General features: G+C 36.8%; 1 protein-coding gene across 1 annotated transcript in view; it reads left to right on the forward strand.

Annotated features, from left to right (window-relative positions):
* The window catches only part of Elp2 (elongator complex protein 2), a 407,540-nt gene that overhangs the window by 108,834 nt on the left and 276,275 nt on the right, over positions 1–22,431 (forward strand). The window contains exon 7 of the mRNA XM_090382492.1: positions 9,561–9,713. Coding sequence (XP_090238618.1) covers positions 9,561–9,713 — 153 coding nt within the window. The remainder of the gene's footprint in view (positions 1–9,560; positions 9,714–22,431) is intronic.

Consider the following 22,431-nt stretch of genomic DNA (forward strand, 5'->3'; position numbering starts at 1 on the left):
GTTTGGCAACTAGGCACCTCAGAGGTGGCCTGATTGAGATTTATAAGAATCTGAGAGGGATTATTAGAATGAATGAAGGTGGAATTCTCACTGTTTTAAACAATTCCAAAACTAGAGGTCATAAATTCAAACTACAGGACTTGAGGTTTAGATTAGGTTATAAGAAGTTTTTTTTTTAGCCATAAAGTCGTTGATAGCTGGAACAAGTTGCCCTCTCAGGTAGTTGAGGCTGACAGTATGAATTAATTTAAGGGCTATTGGATACTTAACTGTGTGAGGAGGGAAGCATGTCATTTGTGTTTTCTTATCTACTTGGGTGGGATTTTTTTTTTTTTTTGCCAGTTCTAGGTGGTAGATGACTCTCATCAACCGGTGCAATACCACCACTTTGCTTATTGGAGGCTTGAAGTGGTGGAACCCATGTTCAGTCTCTAGAGCTAAGTTCCGGTCAACCCTTCCCTATCTCTTCGATCATGCAGTATGATTGATGACTTTTGAGGTTATGATAAACATCATGGCGAGATCCAATATTCCTTACATTTTGAGGGTACAGGGGGAACACCGTTTTAGAGGGTACTCTAAAACGGTGTTCACAGGCCGGCCACTAGTTAGTACACCGGACCGAACCTATTGGTAGTTCTCTGGGAGGCTTCCGGATCAGTTAGTGTATAATCTTGCTACCTCTACTCAGCCAGATAGTGACTGGAGGGAGTCTGAGTAGTGTGTATGCGGGGAGCATTGTCGAGGCCACATTATGTCAAGGATCTGGTTATATTCTTACCACGTGTACGCCATATCCAAAAATTTCATTACTTCATACAGCATGCCCCACTTTTTCTTACTATTGAATACACCGTGAATTGTCAAACTAATAGAGCAAGCTTATCTGCGTAAAGATCTAAACCTCTCAAGCACTTCCTAATTCATTTCACAAATATATGTGGTCTCAATTCTAATCTCGACGATGTCCATTTCCACTTACAGTCTGCCAAACCCCAAGTACGTTTTCTGACAGAATCTCAGTTATCGGTTGATTCAACTACTGCTCATCTCAGATGCCCAAATTATTTGCTGTATGATTCCTTTCGCCCCAAAGATGGTACTTGTGTATATGTCTGTTCTGATATTTCCTGTCAGAGACTTGGCAATTTGGAATCTCCTCTCTTTGATCTTCTCTGGCTTAAAATCTCTCTACCTCATTGTGTCAAATTCATCTGTTGTCTCTAACGTTCTCTGAACTCCACTAATCACTTGGAGCTCTTTGACTTCCTCTTTTTGCAACTTGACTTTCTCCAGTCCAACTTTCCTAACAGTGAGATAATTTTCCTTGATTTTAATGTTCACAACTCCAGCTGGCTTCCGTTTTCTAGTTACACCGACCCAGCTGGTTGAGATGCTGAGGCTTTTGCAATTACTAATGACCTTGCACAGATTGTTCATTTACCTACAAGAATACCAGACAATCCTAATCATACAGCCAATACACTTGACTTGATCTTTTTCTCACAAACAACCCTTCTAAGTACACGGTCGAAGTGAGAGGTCCTTTAGGCACTTCAGATCACAACTTGGTGATTGTCTCTTCTCCAATGGAACCTTTATCTCTTGGCTACTCCGAACCTTGTGTTGTTTGACATTACAAGAATGCAAAATGGGATGACCTGCGAGACTACTTTTCTTCTTTTCCTTGGTCGGATTACTGTTTCAAAACTTCTGATGTCAACGTTTGCTCAGATCGTGTCAGTGAAATTATTCTTGCAGGAATGGAATCCTTTATCCCACACTCCACTTTAAAATCTTGTCCCTTATCTAAACTTTGGTTTTCCAATAAATGTGCTAAGGCTGTTCAAGAGAAGAATGTTGCATATTGTAATTGGCTTGTTTCTAATTCTTCAGTTTTATTTTCTGTCTACACCAAAGCTCGCAGCAATTGTAAAGCAGTTATTAATCAGTCCAGGCTAAGAGTAGAAAACTTGCTTCTTGCCCTAATGGTAGCCGAGCATTCTGGTCTCTTGCCAAAGCTATTGGCCGCAACTTTTGCCCATCTCTGCTCCCACCTCTGTCCAAACCAGATGGTTCTGTTGTCACTTCAGCCAAGGATAAAGCTGACCTGCTAGCATCCCATTTTGTATTAATGTATTAATGATCTTAGTAAAACACCTCCCACCATTCCCAACACACTCCATTCAATGCCTCCTGTGGTCTTCCGTCAAAAGGATGTCAGAAGGATTTTGACGAATCTTGATGCTAAGAAAGCTCCAGGTCCCGATGGTATTTCTCCACTTGTTCTCAAAACCTGTGCTCCTAAACTTACTCCTATTCAATGCCACCTTTTTTCCAAAGGTGTTTTTCCTTCTGCTTGGAAATTTGCTCATATCCAGCCAGTTCCTAAAAAGTGTGACGAATCCCTCCCATCCAATTATCGTCCCATTGCAATTACTTTTACTCTTTCTAAAGTAATGGAGAAATCAATTAACCGCCAACTCTTAAACTACCTAGAAACCTTCCGTCTTATCAATGATCGCCAGCATGGATTCCGTCAGTGTCGATCCACTGGTGATATTCTGCCTTATGTTACCCATTTATGGACTATTTCAATGGAAAGGTTTGGTGAAACACAAGTAGTTGCTCCTCATATCTGAAAGGCTTTTGATCGTGTTTGGCATAAAAGTCTTCTAAACAAGCTTCCATCTTATGGTTTGCCAACTGTTTTTAGTAATTGGTTATCCAGTTTTCTCTCTGATCGCTCACTGAGGGTGATGATAAATGGCTCTCTGTCTTCTAACTTCTCCACTAATGCCAGTGTTCCCCAAGGTTCAGTTCTTTCCCCTACTCTTTTCCTTTTGTATATTAACGACCTTCTTCCATTGACTGGAAATCCTATCCATAGTTTTTCCGATGATAGCACATTGCATTCCACTTTCCATTTTGAGAAACCTTGTCCTTCTCAATCAGCTTCAATTTCTCGAAAATCTGCTACCAATTCCTTAAATGCCGATCTTCAGGTAATTCTCCAGTGGAGCAAAGACAACTTAGTTGATTTCAACCCTTCTAAAACTCAGTCTTGTCTTATATCTCGCAAAAAAGGATTCTTCTGCTCCTATGCTTATCTTTAGTGACACTCCAATTTCTAGGCAAAATGATATATCTCTTTTGGGGATTACCTTGACTTCTAATCTCTCTTGACACAAGCATATTATAAATATTGCTTCCTCTGCATCTAAAAAACTAGGTTTTCTCTTTCGCTCTCGGCGTTACTTTTCTTCCAAACAGCTGTTCACTCTGTATAAATCGCAAATCCGCCCTGCCATGGAATATTGTTCCCATATCTGGGGTGTTGCCCCAAAACCTGTCTCAGGCTTCTTGATTCCATTCAAAAGAGGGCAGTTAGGTTAATTAATGATTCATCTCTAACAGAGTCTCTCAACTCGCTGTCTCATAGATGTACTGTTTCTGCTGCATGCCTCTTCTACAGATACTTCCATGGGCACTGTTCTTCTGAATTGGCTACTATAATTCCCGCTCTCTCTTTCAAAACAGTCCGAACATGTGCCACCACCACCAGCCAACATCCATTTACTGTCCAACTTCAAACTCACAGAACCAACTTTTCATCTTCCTCGTTTATTCATTCAACTACCGTTTTCTGGAACAACCTTCCTTCATACGTATTTCCTGAAAATTACAGTCTACAGAAGTTCAAGTCCAATGTCAACAAATATCTTCTTTTGTCTTCTCAACCTCCAACCTAAGCACGGTACTAAGTACTATAGGTTCCAATACCTCTCGTGTTTGTGGCTTACATAAAAAAAAAAAAAAAAATCCTGTGGCTTCTACTGTATGGTGAATACTGTTTACTATTACTCAGATGCATAATTTGAATGTGGGAAGTAAAATTGTATACAAAAAGGATAGACAGCACCAGGGGTAGGGGTTATGCCCTTAGTTAAGAAGTACATAAAATCTGAGGTAGTGCATCCATTTAACACGAGTATATAACTGTTTTCTACAGCAGCATGTTAGAGAGGCAACGAGAGAGAGAACAGTACTCTTGATCTGATTATCAGCAGTGATTCTTCACGCATCAAGAATCTGCAGATAAAAGAACTACCAGGTTGCATTTATCACAGTATATTGATGTATGATTTACTTAAAGATGTACCTACCATCAAGGGAAAGGGGATGGTTTTTTGTTTTTGTAAAGAGACTACACTGGTCTCAGACAGCTTTTAAATCCTATACAGTGAGACAAACTCATGTTATCAACAAAAAATACTAAATGGGAAGCATTCAAGGAAATAATCACTGAAGCTACTAGTTTTTCATACCAATTAAGAAATACAGCTCAAGGCTTAGACCTATATGGATGTCGGATGAACTATTGAGAAATGTTGTAGAGAAGAAAAATACATGGGATGCATATAAATTATCAGGTGATACAGAAGCCTATGGTAGATATAAACTAGTCTGCAGTCAAGTCACAAAGGAGGTTACACAACCAGGGAGGATTACAAGAAGTCTCTGGCAAAGAATGCCAAGAAATGCAGTGCTCAAAGACTTCATTACTGATATTAACATAGAAGAAAACTGCTGAATCCACCTGACTCAGCAGTTTTCTTCTACTGTTAATATCAGAAAACCACCTGATATTTGATGGTTTTAACTGTTGATGATCCTGCTCAGGTTGCTGACAGTCTGAATAAGTATTTTTGCACCTATATTCACACATGAGAATTCTTTAAGGAGAGTGAGGATGCCAGAAATTTATCAAACTCTAACAAAATGCATAATTTTGTGAAAACAAAATAACAATTTTGTGATTTTGTGGTAGAGAAATTGTTGAAGTTGAACATAAAAAAGGCACCTGGGGTGGGTGGGTGGGATCTATATAATTTTATTAAAGTAGGTAATCAAACCCTTAGCCATAATTATGACAACACCTTTGGATTCAGGGGAGGTCCCTGTGGACTGGAAATGAGCGAATGTATCCCCAATTCACAAAAAGTTACATGAGTAATTACAGACCTGGAACAGAAATTAGCTTAACTTCTGTTCCAGGGAAAATAATGGAGTCACTAGTTAAAGAAGTAATGCAGGATCATCTAGACAGGAATGCAGTTGTTAAGGCACAGCATGGTTTTTTAAATAGAGATCTTGTCTGATCAATATGATTGGGTACTATGATGCAGTGACAAAGGAACTTGGTGGAAAAAATTTTGCTATTGTATACTTTGATTTCAGGGAAGCTGTTGCATGCAAAAAAAAAAAAACCTGCTGGACAAATTGGAGCAGTGTGGCATTAAGGGAAGGTTATTGCTATGGTTAAAGGAATGGTTATGTGCGAGAAGACATTGTGTGATTATCAAGTAACACTGCTCTTTGTGGGCTAATGTTATTAGAGGATTCCCACAGGGTTCGGTGCTGGGCCTCTTATTATTTTCTATATTTATTAATGGTATTGGTGAACGTATATCAGTCTTAATGTCTTAATTTTGTAAATGGTACAAAGGTTAGCAGCGTGGTTAATGAGTAATGAAGGTATGCTGCCACAACAAGTTCTAGAAAATTGCAGATGAGATGAGATGAGAAATGGCATTTAAAATTAACACTGACATATGCAAAGTATTGCATATGGGTAGCAGCAATCTCATATTAGCATATCAACTGTGTTGTATGACACTTATAGTAGTGGAAAATGAAAAGAGCCTAGGGGTAATTGTGTACTCTGATATGAAGTTCTCTGAACAGTGCTGGCAGGCTGCCAGGATAGCTCATTAGGGTTTTGTTATTATACAAGAATTTTGCTAGCATGAATGTGAAAGTGATTATCACATTGTATAAGGCAATGGTCAGACGATATCTTGAGTACTGCATACAGTTCTGGAGGCCTCATTTTAGGTAGGTTGTAGAGCTGCTGGAATTGGTACAGAGGAATGCAATTAGATTGGTGGGGGAACGAAGGGGTGCTCTTTCCAATAAAGGTTGAGTTCTGAAAATTGCAGTGTCTCGAAACGAGGCATCTGCGAGGTTGATCTGATCGAGATGTATACGGTTGTGACTAGCTTGAGCAAACTCAGTGCTGATGAGATGGCTGTAGAATAGATGTACAGAAGTTTGCCTTAAGCCCGTGGATGGTTGATTGTTGGAACAAGCTTCCATCCATTGTTGCGGTAATGGATAGTTCGAATAAATTCAAGGAAAAGCGAGGCAAACTATCAGAGGAAATGGTTAGGTGAATTTTTTTTTTTTACTGATGCTATATAAGCTTCCTTTCTTGCATCATTTGTCACTATTAATACTATTACTAATTCCATGAGTATTTTGAAATATACATACAGTAAACTCTCGCTAATCTGGTTACAGTTAATTCAGATGTTGGATAATCCGGATCGAAATATGAAAAATTCTGTTCACAGTTAAGTACTTTGAAAGACACCCGGGATTTAGGAAGGCAGATGAGTAACTCTCACTGTGCGCTAATTGACTGTGCAGAGAGAGAGAGAGAGAACATACATTATATTGTCTTGTGTGCTATTCAGTATCGTTGTTGACTCTGAGTCAGACAGATGTTATTGCTTATATCGCTTCATTTGTGTACTTCTTAATATGTATATAAGTTAACATATTTTATATAATTATGGGTACTAAAGAATTAAAAAGCAAAATAAAAAGAGACCATTTTACTTTAACTATCATTAACAAGCTCAAAGTGAGAGAACAACTTGAAAATGGTGTTCCTGGAAATAAAAAGTTGCTGAAGAATTTGGTATTAGTCAACAGGCTGTGCCAGATATTAAAAAACAAAAAGAATCAATAAAGACATTTCCTTTAAAGTTCGATGTGGGGAATGATAAAAGCAGTCTATCAACCACAGATGATGAAGCCAACAAGCTTCGAAGCTGTGCTGTCTGGGTGGTGGTGCCCATCTGAGAATAAGTAACAGTAGTCTTCTCTCTCAGAGAGGTGTTACTTATTTGAAGTAGTGCAATACCTAGGCAACTCATTGTGAAGGTGGATTTAAAAAAGCCAAAAGAAGTGTTGTTGGAAGAAGCTGTATTTCAATGGTATTCACCGCAACAGTTAAGTGGCGTTGGCGGATGATTCTATTGCCACCTCGTAAATGTATAAAAAGAAAACATTTATCCATCTATCAATGGATAAATGTATTGTCTTTTTATAGTTTTTAAATAAAGGCTTTACAGTGATTTTTTTAAAATTTATTTTCATCAGCATTACTTATATCATTAAATTTTCATTTAATGATATAAGTAATGCTGATATAAGTAATTTTATTTGTGTTCTTTTTTTTTTTTTTTTGGCTGTCTTTTGCTTCACTAATCTGGATTATTGCTTAATCCAGATTAGCGAGGGTTTACTGTAATATAAATATATATAATAAAACTTAAACACCAATATAACTTAAACCTACAACATCAACTGACTAAAATCTAAATGTAAAACTGGTATTCTTGCCTCCCACTAGCTTACTGCAACTTATGGACTAAATTGTAATTGCAACATTCACATGCTTCTATTTATGTCATACAATTAGCCAAGTTGTAGCAGCTAGCAGTGCAGATGGAACTGTAATCCTGAAAGCCTTTTGGAAAGTATACAATATCTTAGAAGCAGTCAAAAACATTGATCATTACTGGAAAGACATAAAGCCAGCAACAGTGAACTGCTATTGGAGAAAACTGTGCCTACAGTTAATTTCTAGTTAACAGGAATCTGAAGAGCAAGTAGAGTTTCCCTCCACTTACTCCATTCAGTAAGGGGCAAATCAAACCCATCCATAATAAGACATTCACACTTGTTCACCCATTACAACTGCATAGGGCGCCTCCGTAGCCAGGTGGGAAGGAGCAGCGGTGCGTAGCACACGCTTCTTGATTAGACCGGGGTTCGAGCCCGTCACCACCAAATACGGAAGATGCGGAAAGGTCAGGAAATGACCACCGCATCTCCCGGAGCAATATGGCCTTAGTTGCTAATGCTCCTAAAAAAAAAAACCAAATAAAATAACAAACAACTGCATAAAGAGGACTCTTATCATGTTCTTCGCAATCTTGTGGTTTGTAGCATACTTCCATTTTCATTTTACCTTTGCTTGCTGCTATCTGCCCAGTCCACAGATTGGGCAGTGCTTGCATGCACAAGTTCTGAATCTGGGAAAGTTTTGGTTTTAGTCGTGCTATGAAGCTGCTTTTGATTAGAAGCATGGCCCTAACCCTCCATCCCTTGTATCTTGTTTATCCTTCCTAAATAGTTATACATACCATAATGAAACTCACCATTCCATATTTTTGGGGATACTACATTTCTGTTAGCCCTAATATATCAGAATCAGTTGTCCTAACCAGGAGTTTGTATTCACTGATTTTGGTGAATTAAACTAATTAATATTGAAGTAATTTTATTGAGTTAGTGAATACAAATAATTCATTCTTGTACACTTATGAATTCTTGAACATTTACATATACCAGTGTTACACTGCAACTCTAATTTTAACAAAATTTACTTATTTTTGTTTTGCATGTTAATTGTAAAAAGTGGCATTTAATGCCCTAGTAGGGTAGCCCCTTTTTTTGCAATAATATCATTAATGCACTTCTAGAATATGTAGCGCATAATTACTTAGTTTTATTAAATACGATAAATATTTGTATTGACGATTTATTGTAAACTCTACTGACTTGGTTGTCGTGCCGGAGTATAAAAACAGAAAATTTATTTATTTATTTATTTACAGCACTTCCGTAATTGCAGTAGATGAAGTTCAATGTTCTTGTATAGTTTACTGTACCAAAACACCCATTGAAGTTATTTATCCTGGAGGTGGTGACATCCCCAAGTGTAGCAAAAATGGTGTGCAAGTTACCTGACTTTCTTTTCTTAATGTATTGCAATACTTTTTAAGTTGTTTTAATAAAAAATTTGAAATATGTTGTTGCAGCTTTCATTTTCCAAAATATATATAAAAAAAAAGGAAATTTTAATTCCGTAGAAAATGCAAAAAAAAATGTTTTCATCATAAAATAGAAACATTCTCTTAGTTGCTTCCATTTTCTACTTTAAAAGACCATTAAGTGTGTAAAATTTAAAATGCGTGCATGTACTTACTTATATTTCGGCTTATTATTTATATAAATGTTATTAAAAAATTTGAAAAATTTTGAAAATTTTTCTTCAAGCAAAAAGCCGTGTAGTTGCGAAGAGGGTCACCTGATGAGTTCTTGCATGCAATTTCTCTATGAAAGCTGCAAAAAAAAAAAAAAAAAAAGATCACTTTTGAAACTACTGCAGTAAAAATTTGTCAATATTTGAGGAATTTTTTTACATTTTTAATCATTGATTAAAGGTTAACATGAGAATGTTATTTTTGAGAATCATCTGTTGGGTGACCTTCCTGTTTATTTTGGAAATGAATATATTATATTCAAAATTATTTATTTATTTTTATGATATGCACTTTTTACTCTTTGGTGTTGATAATATAGATTAATCATTTTCTGCACGTGTTCGTAATGTAATTTAACTGTTATATCTTAAATTTTAGCAAACGGAAACCTGTTATTAGTATCATGTTCTCAGGATTGTTTCATAAGAATGTGGAGTATTTCACTTGACACAGCTGTTAATACCGACCCAGTACACTCTTCTGTGAAGAAAGTGAAACCAAGAGAAGTATTATTTACTTCTAGCTCAAATGGTTAGTATTCATAACTACTGTAAAACTTTCATTTTATGAGATTGTTCAAAAATTAGTGGCAAAACAGCCTTTATAAAAAACAGACCTTAATTTCAAATGTTTAAATGTGTGACATGTTCTCAATAACCTTAAACCTCTTAATCTGATTAGCATCAGCATTTTTGTTTGTTGTGAACAAAAGGACCTACTATTTGTAATATCTTTGAATGGCATCTTTTTAAAAAAATCAAAGGAATCATGGCTAGGGAGAGATTGGGTCTCAAGGATTTCCTATTTCCACCATAGCAGTAATCTCTGCACTAAATTATTAAAATCTCCGCACTCCATCATGCAAATTCCATTACATTTTCCTTATGAAATTGCTTTCTTTATCTAAGAGTGCTGATATTGCTTTGTGAACCACTGTATGAACAGGAAAATGTGCCTGTGACACATTTTCCTGTTCTTGAACTTTTGCATGTACCAGTGTTACCACTATTTTTCGAACAACTCTAATATGAATAAAACTTACTTTTATTTTGTTTTGCATTTTATTTATAAAAAGTGACATTTTGTGCTGTAGTATATAGAGATAACCCTTTTCTTGAAATGGGTTATATTAGTCCAGTTCACAGGAATATCCATTGTATTTTCTTATTTTAAATTGTTAAAGCTTAGTACTTACTAGCATTTGAAAGCTCATTTTCACTAAGGAATATGGTTATGGTGGAATTTTTTGTATTTTATTACTGGCTATTGGTAGGGCCCTTTGGATCATCCTTTACAATGATTTTAATGTATTGATCCAAATAAGACAGTTGCAGTATTGTTTTATCCTTTACCCAGTGCTCCAGGCGCCTCCGTAGCCAGGTGGGAAGGAGCAGCAGTGCGTAGCACACGCTTCTTGATTAGACCGGGGTTCGAGCCCGTCACCACCAAATACGAAGGATGTGGAAAGGTCAGGGAATGACCACCGCATATCCCAGAGCAATATGGTCTTAGTTGCTAATGCTCCTAAAAAAAAAAAAAAAACAACCAAACCAAAACCCAGTGCTCCATGTAGTAATGATATGGTTTTAACTTAACTATGAAAACAGAATGTGGTTTGCCCTCAAGACAATTTAGAGAGATGCTATAAACCACCAAAATAGTAAAATATACTAAACTGCAATTAAGGTTATACTTTGGAAGGTACAGTTGTGCTACCTGAACACCAAGATGCCTTGACGTTCAAAGTAAAATAAAATTGGAAAGCAAACTAAAGTGACTTCAAACTCAAGGCAATGCAAATGCATGATTTCCTATCCTAGGGGACACATCCTTACACCCATCAAAGGAAGAGTACTTTATCCTCGATAAATAAAATAAAGACATGTAACCCAAAAGGATCACATTCAGTCTTGATTTCTATTCAGAATACTGTCAGCAGATGTCCCTGTATGATTCAAATATCAAAAAAATAATAAATAAAAAAATAAAGAACAGACTGAACCAAAAACATAACACATGCCATGGCTACTGACTCCATAGTTAAAATGAGCAAATGTAATAAATGGCATACATCCAGGCCTCGCGAATTTGATTAATGCATTTTTCAGTTACCATGATTTGAAAAAATGATACCACTTTTTACTTTACGTGATGCAAATTTCCAGTTAACGCGATCTTTTTTATGTGATAGTTGAAAAAGATTCGAATCGCACGCTAAGCATCTGACTGCCAATAAACAAGTGTTTGCACGCTGCCCCGCTTCAGTGTCTTCCGTCAACATTGGAAGTAGATGTGTTACTTGTTTGTTGCCTGCTAATAAAGTCATGTGCAGACGTATTTAAAAATTCTAATTTTCTACCCCTGTTAATTATGGATAAAAGAAAAAGTGAAAAACAATGTGATTGCAATAAAAAAAAATTACTTTATCTGAAAAACTTGGAAGTTATTAAAAAAACATGAAAGTGGTGCAAACCATGAAAAAATCATAAGTGATCTAGGATACAGTGAGTCTACTGTACAAACTATCTTGAGCTGTAAGGACAAATATAGAAAGGTAAACTTCATTTCATTTCAACTTCATTTGTTTTACAAAATACCAGAAACAGAACTCCAATAATGATTGAAATGGAAAGTCTTTTATCAATTTGGATAGAAGATTGCAATCAAAAAAGGATTCCATTATCTAAGGACAATATTCAGAGCAAAGCTATTAAAATTTTTACTAAGATCAAACGAGACTGAAATGTTTGTTGCTAGTTCAGTGTGGTTTGAATGTTTCAAAAATCAAGCAGGACTGCATAATGTTAAAGTAACAGGGGAAGCTGCTAGTGCTGATGAAGATGTTGCAGCCAAATTTCCTGCAGAATTGTAAAAAATCATTCAGGATGGTGAATATGACTATCGGCAAATATTTAATGTAGATGAAACAGGCCTATTTTTGAAATGGATGCCAACTAGAACTTATTTGGCTGCAAATGAAGCATCCCAACCTGGGTATAACGTCTCAAAAGATCGCTTTTATTAGGAGATTTTAAACTGATGCGGATGCAAGCGAATTCGAGGTCAAGCGTTCTATTGCGAAATAAAGAGTGATTTTCCCATTGATAAGTTTGTTTTAAGTTATATCGTTTACTATTAGCAGTTCATTTATAAACCCGTTCTACACGTGAAAAGCCTCAAGTAAGAAGAAAAAGGGGAAATTCACCTTTCTTCTTTATTACATATATTTATTTATTTACTAATCAACTAATTTTTCTATTCAATTGGCCTCCTTGTGGCACTGCTCCTGCCTCCCCTTGGCAGGACCAGAAACCTTGGCAGATAAGTCCTCTTGCCAAGGGCAAAAAGGAGCAAACATGGCAAATACAGACCATGTCGACACCGAAAATGACAACCCTGAGAGACAGGACTGATCGCATGGAGCAACCCTGCCCATCTTTCTTAATCTTCCACTCTCTTAATAACCAGCCTATGATTATATTGTCTCCATTTGTTATACAGAAACATCTGTAAGGTATTGCAGGATCTCCCATGATGGTGAAGAGACTGCAATCAGGAGACTTACTTATAGAAACCACGAATCAAAGACATTCTGAAAAGCTTTTACAACTAACAAGATTTGCTGGCATTCCTGTAAAAATATCTCCTCATGCAACCATAAATTCATCTAAGGGTGTCATATCTAGTTGGGATTTATTAAATGTCACCAAGGAGGAAATAACCCAAGAACTGCAGGGACAGAATGTAATAGAAGCAAAAAGAATAATGGTTAAAAAAGATAATCAACTGGCACCTACCAGAAATATTATTCTTACATTCAATATGCCTAACTTACCCTCTGCTGTAAAAGCAGGTTATTTATTTTGTTGCATCCGTTCCTACATTCCCAACCCTTTAAGATGCTATAAATGCCAGAAGTATGGCCATTCTCAAAGTGTATGTAGAGGAATTCCTGTCTGCCCCAACTGTGGATCCTCAGACCACATACAAAATGACTGCACAGTTACAAAAATGACCTGTCCAAATTGCAAATGTGACCATCCTGCATATTCCAAAACATGTGAAAAGTGGAAAACCAAGAAAAAAATAGCAAAATACAAGATTGAGAACAAAACCAGTTACTAAGAAGCGAGAAAACTAGTTGCACCAACTATAAACCAAAATTGCAAATATTACCTTTGTACCTAACCCCTGTTGTAAAATAATATCAAGCAGTCTCTGTTCAAATTGATGTTACAGTTCCTACTAATAAATCAATTTCTGATTGGGCAAGAAATGTCCTCTCTGAGCTCCAAACAACTTCACGCAAGCAACAATCCAAGACCACAGACCAAGCAAATAATACTCCTCTGACAATACCAGCGGCAGCTCCTCCTCCAGTGATTGCTACCACATCTCGTATTACAAACTCAAATGCTGTGAAAAATATTCAGGACACAGATGGCACATCTATACAGGAAGATCCTATTTTAGAAATCCATGCGCTGAAGAAGAAGAAATGGACACTGGTCAGCCAGTTTTCCAAAAAAAAAAAAAAAAAAAAAAAAAAAAAAGACAAACAAAAATTGGAACGTCATAAACCAGTCAGATTCAGCCCCATCAGCTAAACACAAATAATGCCTTGTATTTTACAATGGAACTGTAGAGGCTTTCGTTGCAAATATCCAAGATCTAATTAATCATTATTCTCCAGTTGCTCTTTTTTTTCCAGGAAATGTACCTAACCATGCAAATTTCTCCTTCGATAAAGAACTATTGCCTTTATCGAAGAGATCGAAATACAGCTAATGCAGCCCATGGTGGTGTGCAATCCTAGTTAATTCAAAGATCCCAACTAAACATATACCACTTCAAACGGAAATAGAAGCCATTGCTGCTCATATAACTCTCCACATTGCAATAAGACTTGTCTCAATCTACCTACTGCCAAACCATACTTACTCTTTAAAAGACCTTGAAGACCTCTTTTAGGGGACTTTAATGGTCACCGCCCCTTATGGGGGGCTACTAAATTAGATAGACAGGGTCGACTAATTGAAAGCTTTTTAGAGGCACTAAATCTCACCATACTTAATACTGGTGCACCCACATATGTACAGCTTCCAACTGGACACACCTCAGCAATAGATCTCTCAATTTGTTCACCACTAGTGGTCCCGACAATAGAGTGGTATGTATTAAATAATCGTATGGGTAGTGGCCACTTTCCAATAGTATGCAACTTTTTGATAGCACTGACTCCTTCAACTCAACCCTGCAGAAAATGGAAATTTGTCTGTGCAAATTGGACAAAATTTCAGTCATCAATTGCTCTTGATGAGAAAAAAATCTGCCTCCAGCCTATTGATAATGTGACAAATTACATTGCACCTTCTAACTTCTAAATGTGGCTAAACACACAATACCACTAACTAATCCGCCCGGCCGAAGCATTATAACTACTGGTGGAATGAGGATTGCACCAAAGCAAAGAAAGCCAAAAATAAAGCCGAATTTATTTCGGCAATGTCTGACCACACCCAATCTCATTAATTATCAATGGCTGTAGACTTTCACAGCAGAAAACAGTTGCTATCTATTTTTGTAAACAACGCCAAGTTTCATCCGGTCTTGAACTTCATATCTCTAATATCTCCATCCCAGTAGCTAATAACATCAGATTTCTAGGATTAACCATGGACAACAAGCTAAATTTCTTAGAGCACATTAAAAAATTACATACAGCCTGTCTAAAAAAGATAAACATACTTAGAGCACTATCTGACCTAACCTGGGGTGCAGATCGTACCTCCCTACTTTGATTATACAGGGCATTAATCAGATCCCTTCTTGATTATGGAGCTCCCATTTATGATTCTGCCAGAAAGAGTGCATTACCCTGGCTTGATCCAGTTCAACACAGTTCACTGAGGATTGCACTTGGTGCATTCAGAACATCACCAGCACACAGCCTTTACATTGATGCTCATGAACCCCACTATCTTTACGTAGCAAATCACTATTGCTGAAATATCCTTTTCAATCCACCATTAGAAAATCTGTACAGAAATAAACCTAGCATAGTAAAACCAGCTGGTCTTCAGCTTCTTGAACTAATGCAGGTTCGGAATGTTTCCATCCATTCCGTACAACAGGTAGCAACTTATACTCAACCACCATGGGTTCCACCTTCTATACTGACCAGTGACACTACCTCTGTCAATGGGGAAAGAATATTTTGCAACCATCAAATATCAGACAACTTCATGCAGTTCATACTCAAAGATATACTGATTTTTTACCAATATACACAGATGGCTCTAAATCAAATTCAAACGTTGGAGCAGCTGCAGTGTTTCCGAATACAATTGTATCAGCATCCCTTCCATCTAAATTCAGTATTTTTTCATCTGAATTATTTGCAATTAAACTAGCTTTACAAAATCTCTCTTCTGACCAGTCTTTAAAATCAGTAATTTACACTGATTCCCTCAACTTAATCAAGGCATTGTGTAATTCCTCAGATAAAGTTCACCCTGTTATTAATGAAATTAGAAGATTATTACTGCAGATTGAAGTTACCTTCTGTTGGATACCAGCACATTCTGGTATTTTGGGCAATGAACTGGCCGATAATGCTGCAAAAAACCCAACCACCTTACTTTTAATCAATATCCCTGTTCCAGCATCAGACTATGCACTAATGATTAATGCTGCATGCCTTTCAGAATGGGCAGCACTATGGCATTCTCAAACTAATAATAAACTCCTTCAGATTAAACAGAATCCGAAAATCTGGCACTCTAGCATCCGTGCATCAAGACGAGAAGAAGTAATCCTTTCAAGAGCAAGAATAGGTCATACTCACCCAACCCACCTTCATTTACTCACAGGAGATGATCCACCACAGTGTCCTCATTGTTATATAAATATGACTGTTAAACACGTTCTCCTTGACTGCCTCTATTATAAACAAGACAGAATTTCAATCCTGCAATTTCTGGTTAACATTCATCAACCAATAACTCTAGATAATTTGATTGGTGACAAAGCCAATATTTCTGAATTTTTTCGCTTCCTCAAGTAAACTGGAATTTTTAAACTTTTCTGATTAAGGACCTTACTGACTGTACGAGACTTTCTGATTTCCTTTTTATAATAAACGAATAGGCGCATTATAGCCAAGTAGCTTATGCGCCATGAAACCCCCATAACAACAACAAAAATAAACTGAAACCTATGCTTGTGTACCATACACAAAATTCTAGGACTTTAAAAGGATACAGCGATCGAACTCTTCCAGTCATTTTGCATTTGAATAAAAAAGCATAGGTGAACAAAGCCCTATTTGAAGACTGGTGTACAGCTTATTACTGTCCAACAGTTGAAGCTTATAGCAAGAAAAATAATCTTACTTTTAAAGCTCTGTTGCTTTTAGATAATCCACCTGGACATCCTTCTGCACTTGGTGTCTTAAATGAAAATGTGAAGGTTTTTTTTTTTTACTGGCGAATACAACTTCGTTATTGCAACCCATGAACCAAGGACGATTGCAATTTTCAAGGCTTACTATCTCCTTAGAACATTTGCACAGGCACTTAAGCTACAAGGGGAGACAATCCAATTTCTGTACCATTATTTTGGAAAAAATATAACATACGAGTGGCCATTGAAAACATTCATGCTGCATGGGAAGAAGTGACATCCAGCAATGTGAGAACAGTTTGGAAGCATCTTTTACCCCATTGTGCAAACGATTTTACTAGCTTCAAAGATGCAGTTCAAAACGTTATTGAAGACATAACTAATATTGGTAATGACCTTGGTTTCAACGACTTGGTTATGGCTAGCATTCGAGAATCACTGAATTCGCATTCAGAACAGCTAAGTGACAACGATCTCCTTCAAATAGAGGAACAGTGTGCGTACGAAGAAGCTGAAGAAAAAAGAGTGTGAGCCAGATGAAAATGTTACCACAAAGGAGATAACTGTAAAAGAACTGGGCGATCTTTCGTATCGTAGAGAATCTTAAACAAAAGGTAATGGATGTTGATCCTAACATTGAAAGAAGCATATTATTTCGACAGGGCCTAGAGAAGCTTGTTGTTGGCTATCAGAAATTGTATGATGAAAAAAAGAAAGCCAAAACTGTTCAAGCAACTGTGTTCAAATATTTCCCTAGAAATAGTTAGTTTCTTCGTTATGTATTTTATGCAATAAATATTTAACTCTATAATTATTTTTATTATCTTTTACATGGTATACAGTTAAAAAGTATTTTTAAAATTCTTTATGGACATTCCTGAAGGTCACAGACAAATTATAATTTTTTCTATTGATTATTATATTCGATTAATGCATTTCTGTTTTGCGCGATGCACTCACAAGACGAATTAATTGCGTTAATCGAGCCCAGCCTGTATAATTTCTTTGATTTGCATGTTTCTTCTGCCATTACCTTTTTAGTTTCTGTGTTTGTATATTCATAATCACCCCTTGTTTTCTTCATTATGGTTTAAATTAATCATAATGAAAGTTCATAAATTATAATTAAAGTGGTAGTAGGCATGTGTATTAGAAATTTTTGAAGTCCCAAATGTAGCTATTCCACTATCAATGTAACATGCTTGACAATCTGGTTGACATCTAATCAAATATATAATGTTATTGTAATCCTGTGTCATATACTCATGTTGTTCTGTATGAATTAAATTTAGAACCTAATTTATTATAAGATGTAAATATTAACTTGATATCTGTATTCTTAAAAATCTGTCGAAGCTGTCTAGCATATTGTTGATGGTATGGAAGGACAATAATGGGTCTGTGTATCTTATTCAAATGGTTATTAATGTTGGCTATTAATACTATTATGGACTTTAGTAATGGTTTCTTTCATTAGTTGTAATGGATATTTCCTGTCAATAAACTTTTTAGTGTGGTGTATTGCAAATCTGTCGATAGACTTGCTTGTGTGTGACTATATTTAATAGCATTATAAATATGATTATAAAGAACTGCTTTTTTGATGTATAGAGGATGGTGTGAGTAGTAATGTAAGAACTTCCTTGTATGCGTGTTCTTCCTGTATATTTTGGTGCCTAAAATTGAACCGATTTTATTTACAGTGAGATTCAGAAAATAAATTTTATTATCAGTTTCTACTTTGAGCGTAAATTTGAGTCTCTTATGCATTTTATTAAATAAAGTGTCAATAGTTGTTTTATTACCTATTAAAAGGACATCATCTGCATATCTCTTATATAATTTGATAACTAGAGGAAGAGGTTGAAGTACTTTTTCTTCAATAGAAGCGAGAGATTTTGGATAAAGGGGCCAAGATACTGAGGCACATAGGAAGGCCAAAAATTTGTTCATATATATATTATTTCGAAATCTAAATTGCTTGGCATTAAGTAACAGTGACGTGAGCTCTAAAATGTCATTAACATTTAAATCAGTACGTTTTGTCAAAGTGTTGTCTTTAGTTATTTAATAGTCTTTATTTAATACATTTAATACAATGCATGAGAGACTCAAATTTACCATCGAAGTAGAAACTGATAATAAAATTAATTTTCTAAATCTTACTATATAGGTGACCCCCTGCTTAACACTGATAATTCGTTCTGGAAAAACAGAACACTGAGCGAATCCAAGCTAAGCGAGCGCCACATTCCCATAAGGTAACATATGTATTTGTGAGTTGTGGTCTGTGCCATAGGATATTTCTTAATCAATAATAAACGGTAGTGAAAAGATGCACATTTACCGGCAAGACTTTAAATGGAGAGACTTTAACTAATTTTATCTTCAATAAAATTAGTTAAAGTCTCTCCATTTCAATCCTACTAGCCGGCCTAGCCTTAGCTGCTTGCAGTGGAACAACTGTCTTTCCCACTGTTAAAATTAATTCTTTATTTTTATAATTGTTTATTTATTTTATTTTTTTTTTTTTCTTACAGTTAAACCTGCCAGTCATAAATTATGGCACACATTCGCTTGTCGTTGACCAGAATTGACTCACTTCAAACGTCCAATTTAAGTTTCAAATTCAGTCTTTTTCTTACATTTGTAGTCTTCATTCTACATCCAGACATTGTTGCTTTTTCATTCTTATCCTCCATTATTAACTCTTCGAAAATGTAACTGTGTTGGTTGCATTAATTATGATACAATGTTCGAGTAAACTGTCCATTACGCACAATGTCTAATACTGTACTGAGTGATGACTAAACTTTGGATAAATGCATATAACGCAAATGTTACAAGCAATATACTTGATCATTTTTTAAAATGTTGATCTCGGAACTACATAACAAGTCACTGTACTGCAATTAAATTAGTTTGCGAGAATCTTTCACTGAGTGTGGGAAAATTTCTCAAGTCTTCGTGGGAAACGTTATAATGCTGTTTTGATATTCATTTACAAGCTATCGACTCCATCAGATGAAACATTTTCGTTAAATATGCCAAAAATGCAATCTGTACGCTGGTAAAAGAGTGTCATAGTGATTTGTGACAGCATTATAGAGAATCAGCATAAAGCAAACTGCATTATAATGAGGGCCTGCTGTATATAAAATCAGTACAATTTTAGGCACCAAAATATACAGGAAGAAGACACATACAGGGAAGTTCTTACATTACTATTCACACCCTCCTCTACATCAAAAAAGCAGTTCTTTATAATCAGATATATAATGCTATTAAATATAGTCACACACAAGCAGATATATCCACAGAATTGCAATACCTCACTAAAAAATTTATTGGCAGGAAATATCCATCACAACTAATAAAAGAAACCAGTACCAATTAAATTTACGCTCAAAGTAGAAACCGATAATAAGGGGTGATGCCCGTTCCAGTCATCCACGATAAAAAAAGATGGTGACAGCTGAGTAACTAAATCATCCAAATCTGCTAAACCATATGAATGATTGGGTGAAAGGTTTAAGAAAACAACTGTTACTGCAATCCAGACCATAATTCTAGCAGTGATTGCTTCTAAAGTTGTTGCAGTTGGGATAGGCCTGAAAGGAGTTCTGGAGTTTACTAGCAGTGCTACTCTTCCATATGCTATATTAGAGTTGTTCCTGTCTTTTCTAATCGTTATATTATGTTTTATGCTTATACAGGGTGTCTCAAAAATATTGGTACAAACGTTTAGGGGAGATAGGTAACATCTAAAGGATTGTGAATCGCATAGGAACCCATAACTGGAAACGTCACCGTAATTTGGTACATGGCGCTGTTCATCAGTTCGCAAGAGGGAAAATTTCTGGTTTACTCATTCAAGCAGCAGTAGTTGCCGCACGAAGAGCATGCATCGATATACGAACTGTGAGCTGGCAGACATGCACCTAGTGTATGGATTAGCAGAGGGCAATGGACGAGCCGCTCAACAAATTTATGGAAAATGCTTCCCAGACAGACATGTACCAGACCACCGTTTGTTTGTGCGTGTGCATCAAAATTTGTGTGATTATGGGTCATTTGGAGGTAACAAGAGTAGTGCGGGCAGATCACGTTTGACGCGAACTCCTGCCATGGAAGAAAGTGTGTTGAATGCCGTCTAGAATAATCCTACTACCAGCACAGATGCCATTGCCTCTGCCTTTGGAGTGTCTCGTTGCAGTGTACAGCGTGTCTGGCACGACGATTCCTTACACCCCTTTCATCTCCAAAGGGTTCCGTTACCACTCCCCCAAGCTCATCCTGCACGTGTGGCTTTTGCGCAGTGGTTTCTCCAAGAAAGTGTTCAAGACTTGAATTTTCCAGCCTAGGTTTTGTTCACAGATGAGACTTATTTCACTCGGAAAGGCTTATTCAATCCGCACAGTGCTCATGTGTGGAGGTGCCTCCGTAGCCAGGTGGGAAGGAGCAGCAGTGCATAGCACGCGCTTCTTGATTAGACCGGGGTTCGAAATCTTCACCACCAAATACGGAGGAATGGGGAAAAGTCAGGGAATGACCACCACATATTCCCGGAGCAATATGGCCTTAGTTTCTAATGCTCCTAAAAACCAAAAATAACAGCTCGTGTGGGCTCACGACAACCCACACAGTGTGCACCCCCATGCGGCACAACATCGCTTCGCAATAAATGTGTGGGCAGGTATGGTCGGTGACTGCTTAGTTGGCCCATACCTGTTACCATCCCGCATGAACTCCGCTAAATATCAGATCTTTCTTGAACAAGTTCTACCAGGGTTACTTGACGATGTTCCAGCAAATGTGAGATGCAACATTTGGTTTCAACATGACAGGGCACCTGCCCATTATGGAAGGTGTGTTCATAACCATTTGAACAGGTGTTTTGGGCATCAATGAATTGGCAGTGCTGGACCCGTTGCATGGCCCCCACACTCACCTGATTTATCGAGCCTTCATTTCTTTCTGTGGGGGCCCTCAAATGTATCAAGTATGAATCGCCTGTGGAGATGGAAATGAATCTCGTGGCGAGACTCGTCTGCACTGCTGCTACTGTCAAAGAAACTCCAGGTGTGTTCGACCATGTCCGCCAATCCATGCTGCATCGGTGTCATGCATGCATCGCGTCTTGTGGTGGAACCCTCGAGCATCTGTTGTAACATCATGAAATGCATCCATCTCGTACTCCATTGTTAATATTATGTCAAATAAATGTTTGCCACTAATTACTATCTTGTGTCATTTCTGCTTCTTGTGCCTCTGCTACTAGTTTTGTACCAATTTTTGTGCCAATTGGTACAAACAAATGTTTGTACCAATATTTTTGAGACACCCTGTAGATATTTGAGGGTTCAAGTTCGCTTCCTGTAACCAAAGAATAGTGCACTTATATTCAGTAATTAAGCCATAAATGTCATATGAGTTAGCTTGGAATCTGCGACAATTCCACTATGCATTACTCAGGATTATCAGGTGTGTCTCCTTGCTTCTGGGATGCAGATTGTTTTCACCTGTCCAGTCTTGATTTTTCCCTTTTTGGGAATATTGGTCTACTGATGTCCATGCCTTCCTCTGCATGTATTTCAAGAAGAGGATCATCTTTATGTGATTTTGTGTCATCGTCTATGGCAGGGGTGGCCAACTTAATTTGTGATGCCATCGACTTTTTTTCTTCAAAATGTGCCGTAATCTACCATCTCAAGAAGTTCATTGCTCATGGTTAAAAAGGTTAATCAACACATATTGTAAAATGTTGTTTATAAATTTTAAAATTAAATACAATTCAGAATTCTTATTTTAAATTCATACATATTTAAATTTTTTATTTATGTGA

Source organism: Mastigoproctus giganteus, chromosome 1 (assembly GCF_048544385.1).
Source record: "Mastigoproctus giganteus isolate SK-2022 chromosome 1, ASM4854438v1, whole genome shotgun sequence".
Lineage (NCBI taxonomy): Eukaryota > Metazoa > Arthropoda > Arachnida > Uropygi > Thelyphonidae > Mastigoproctus > Mastigoproctus giganteus.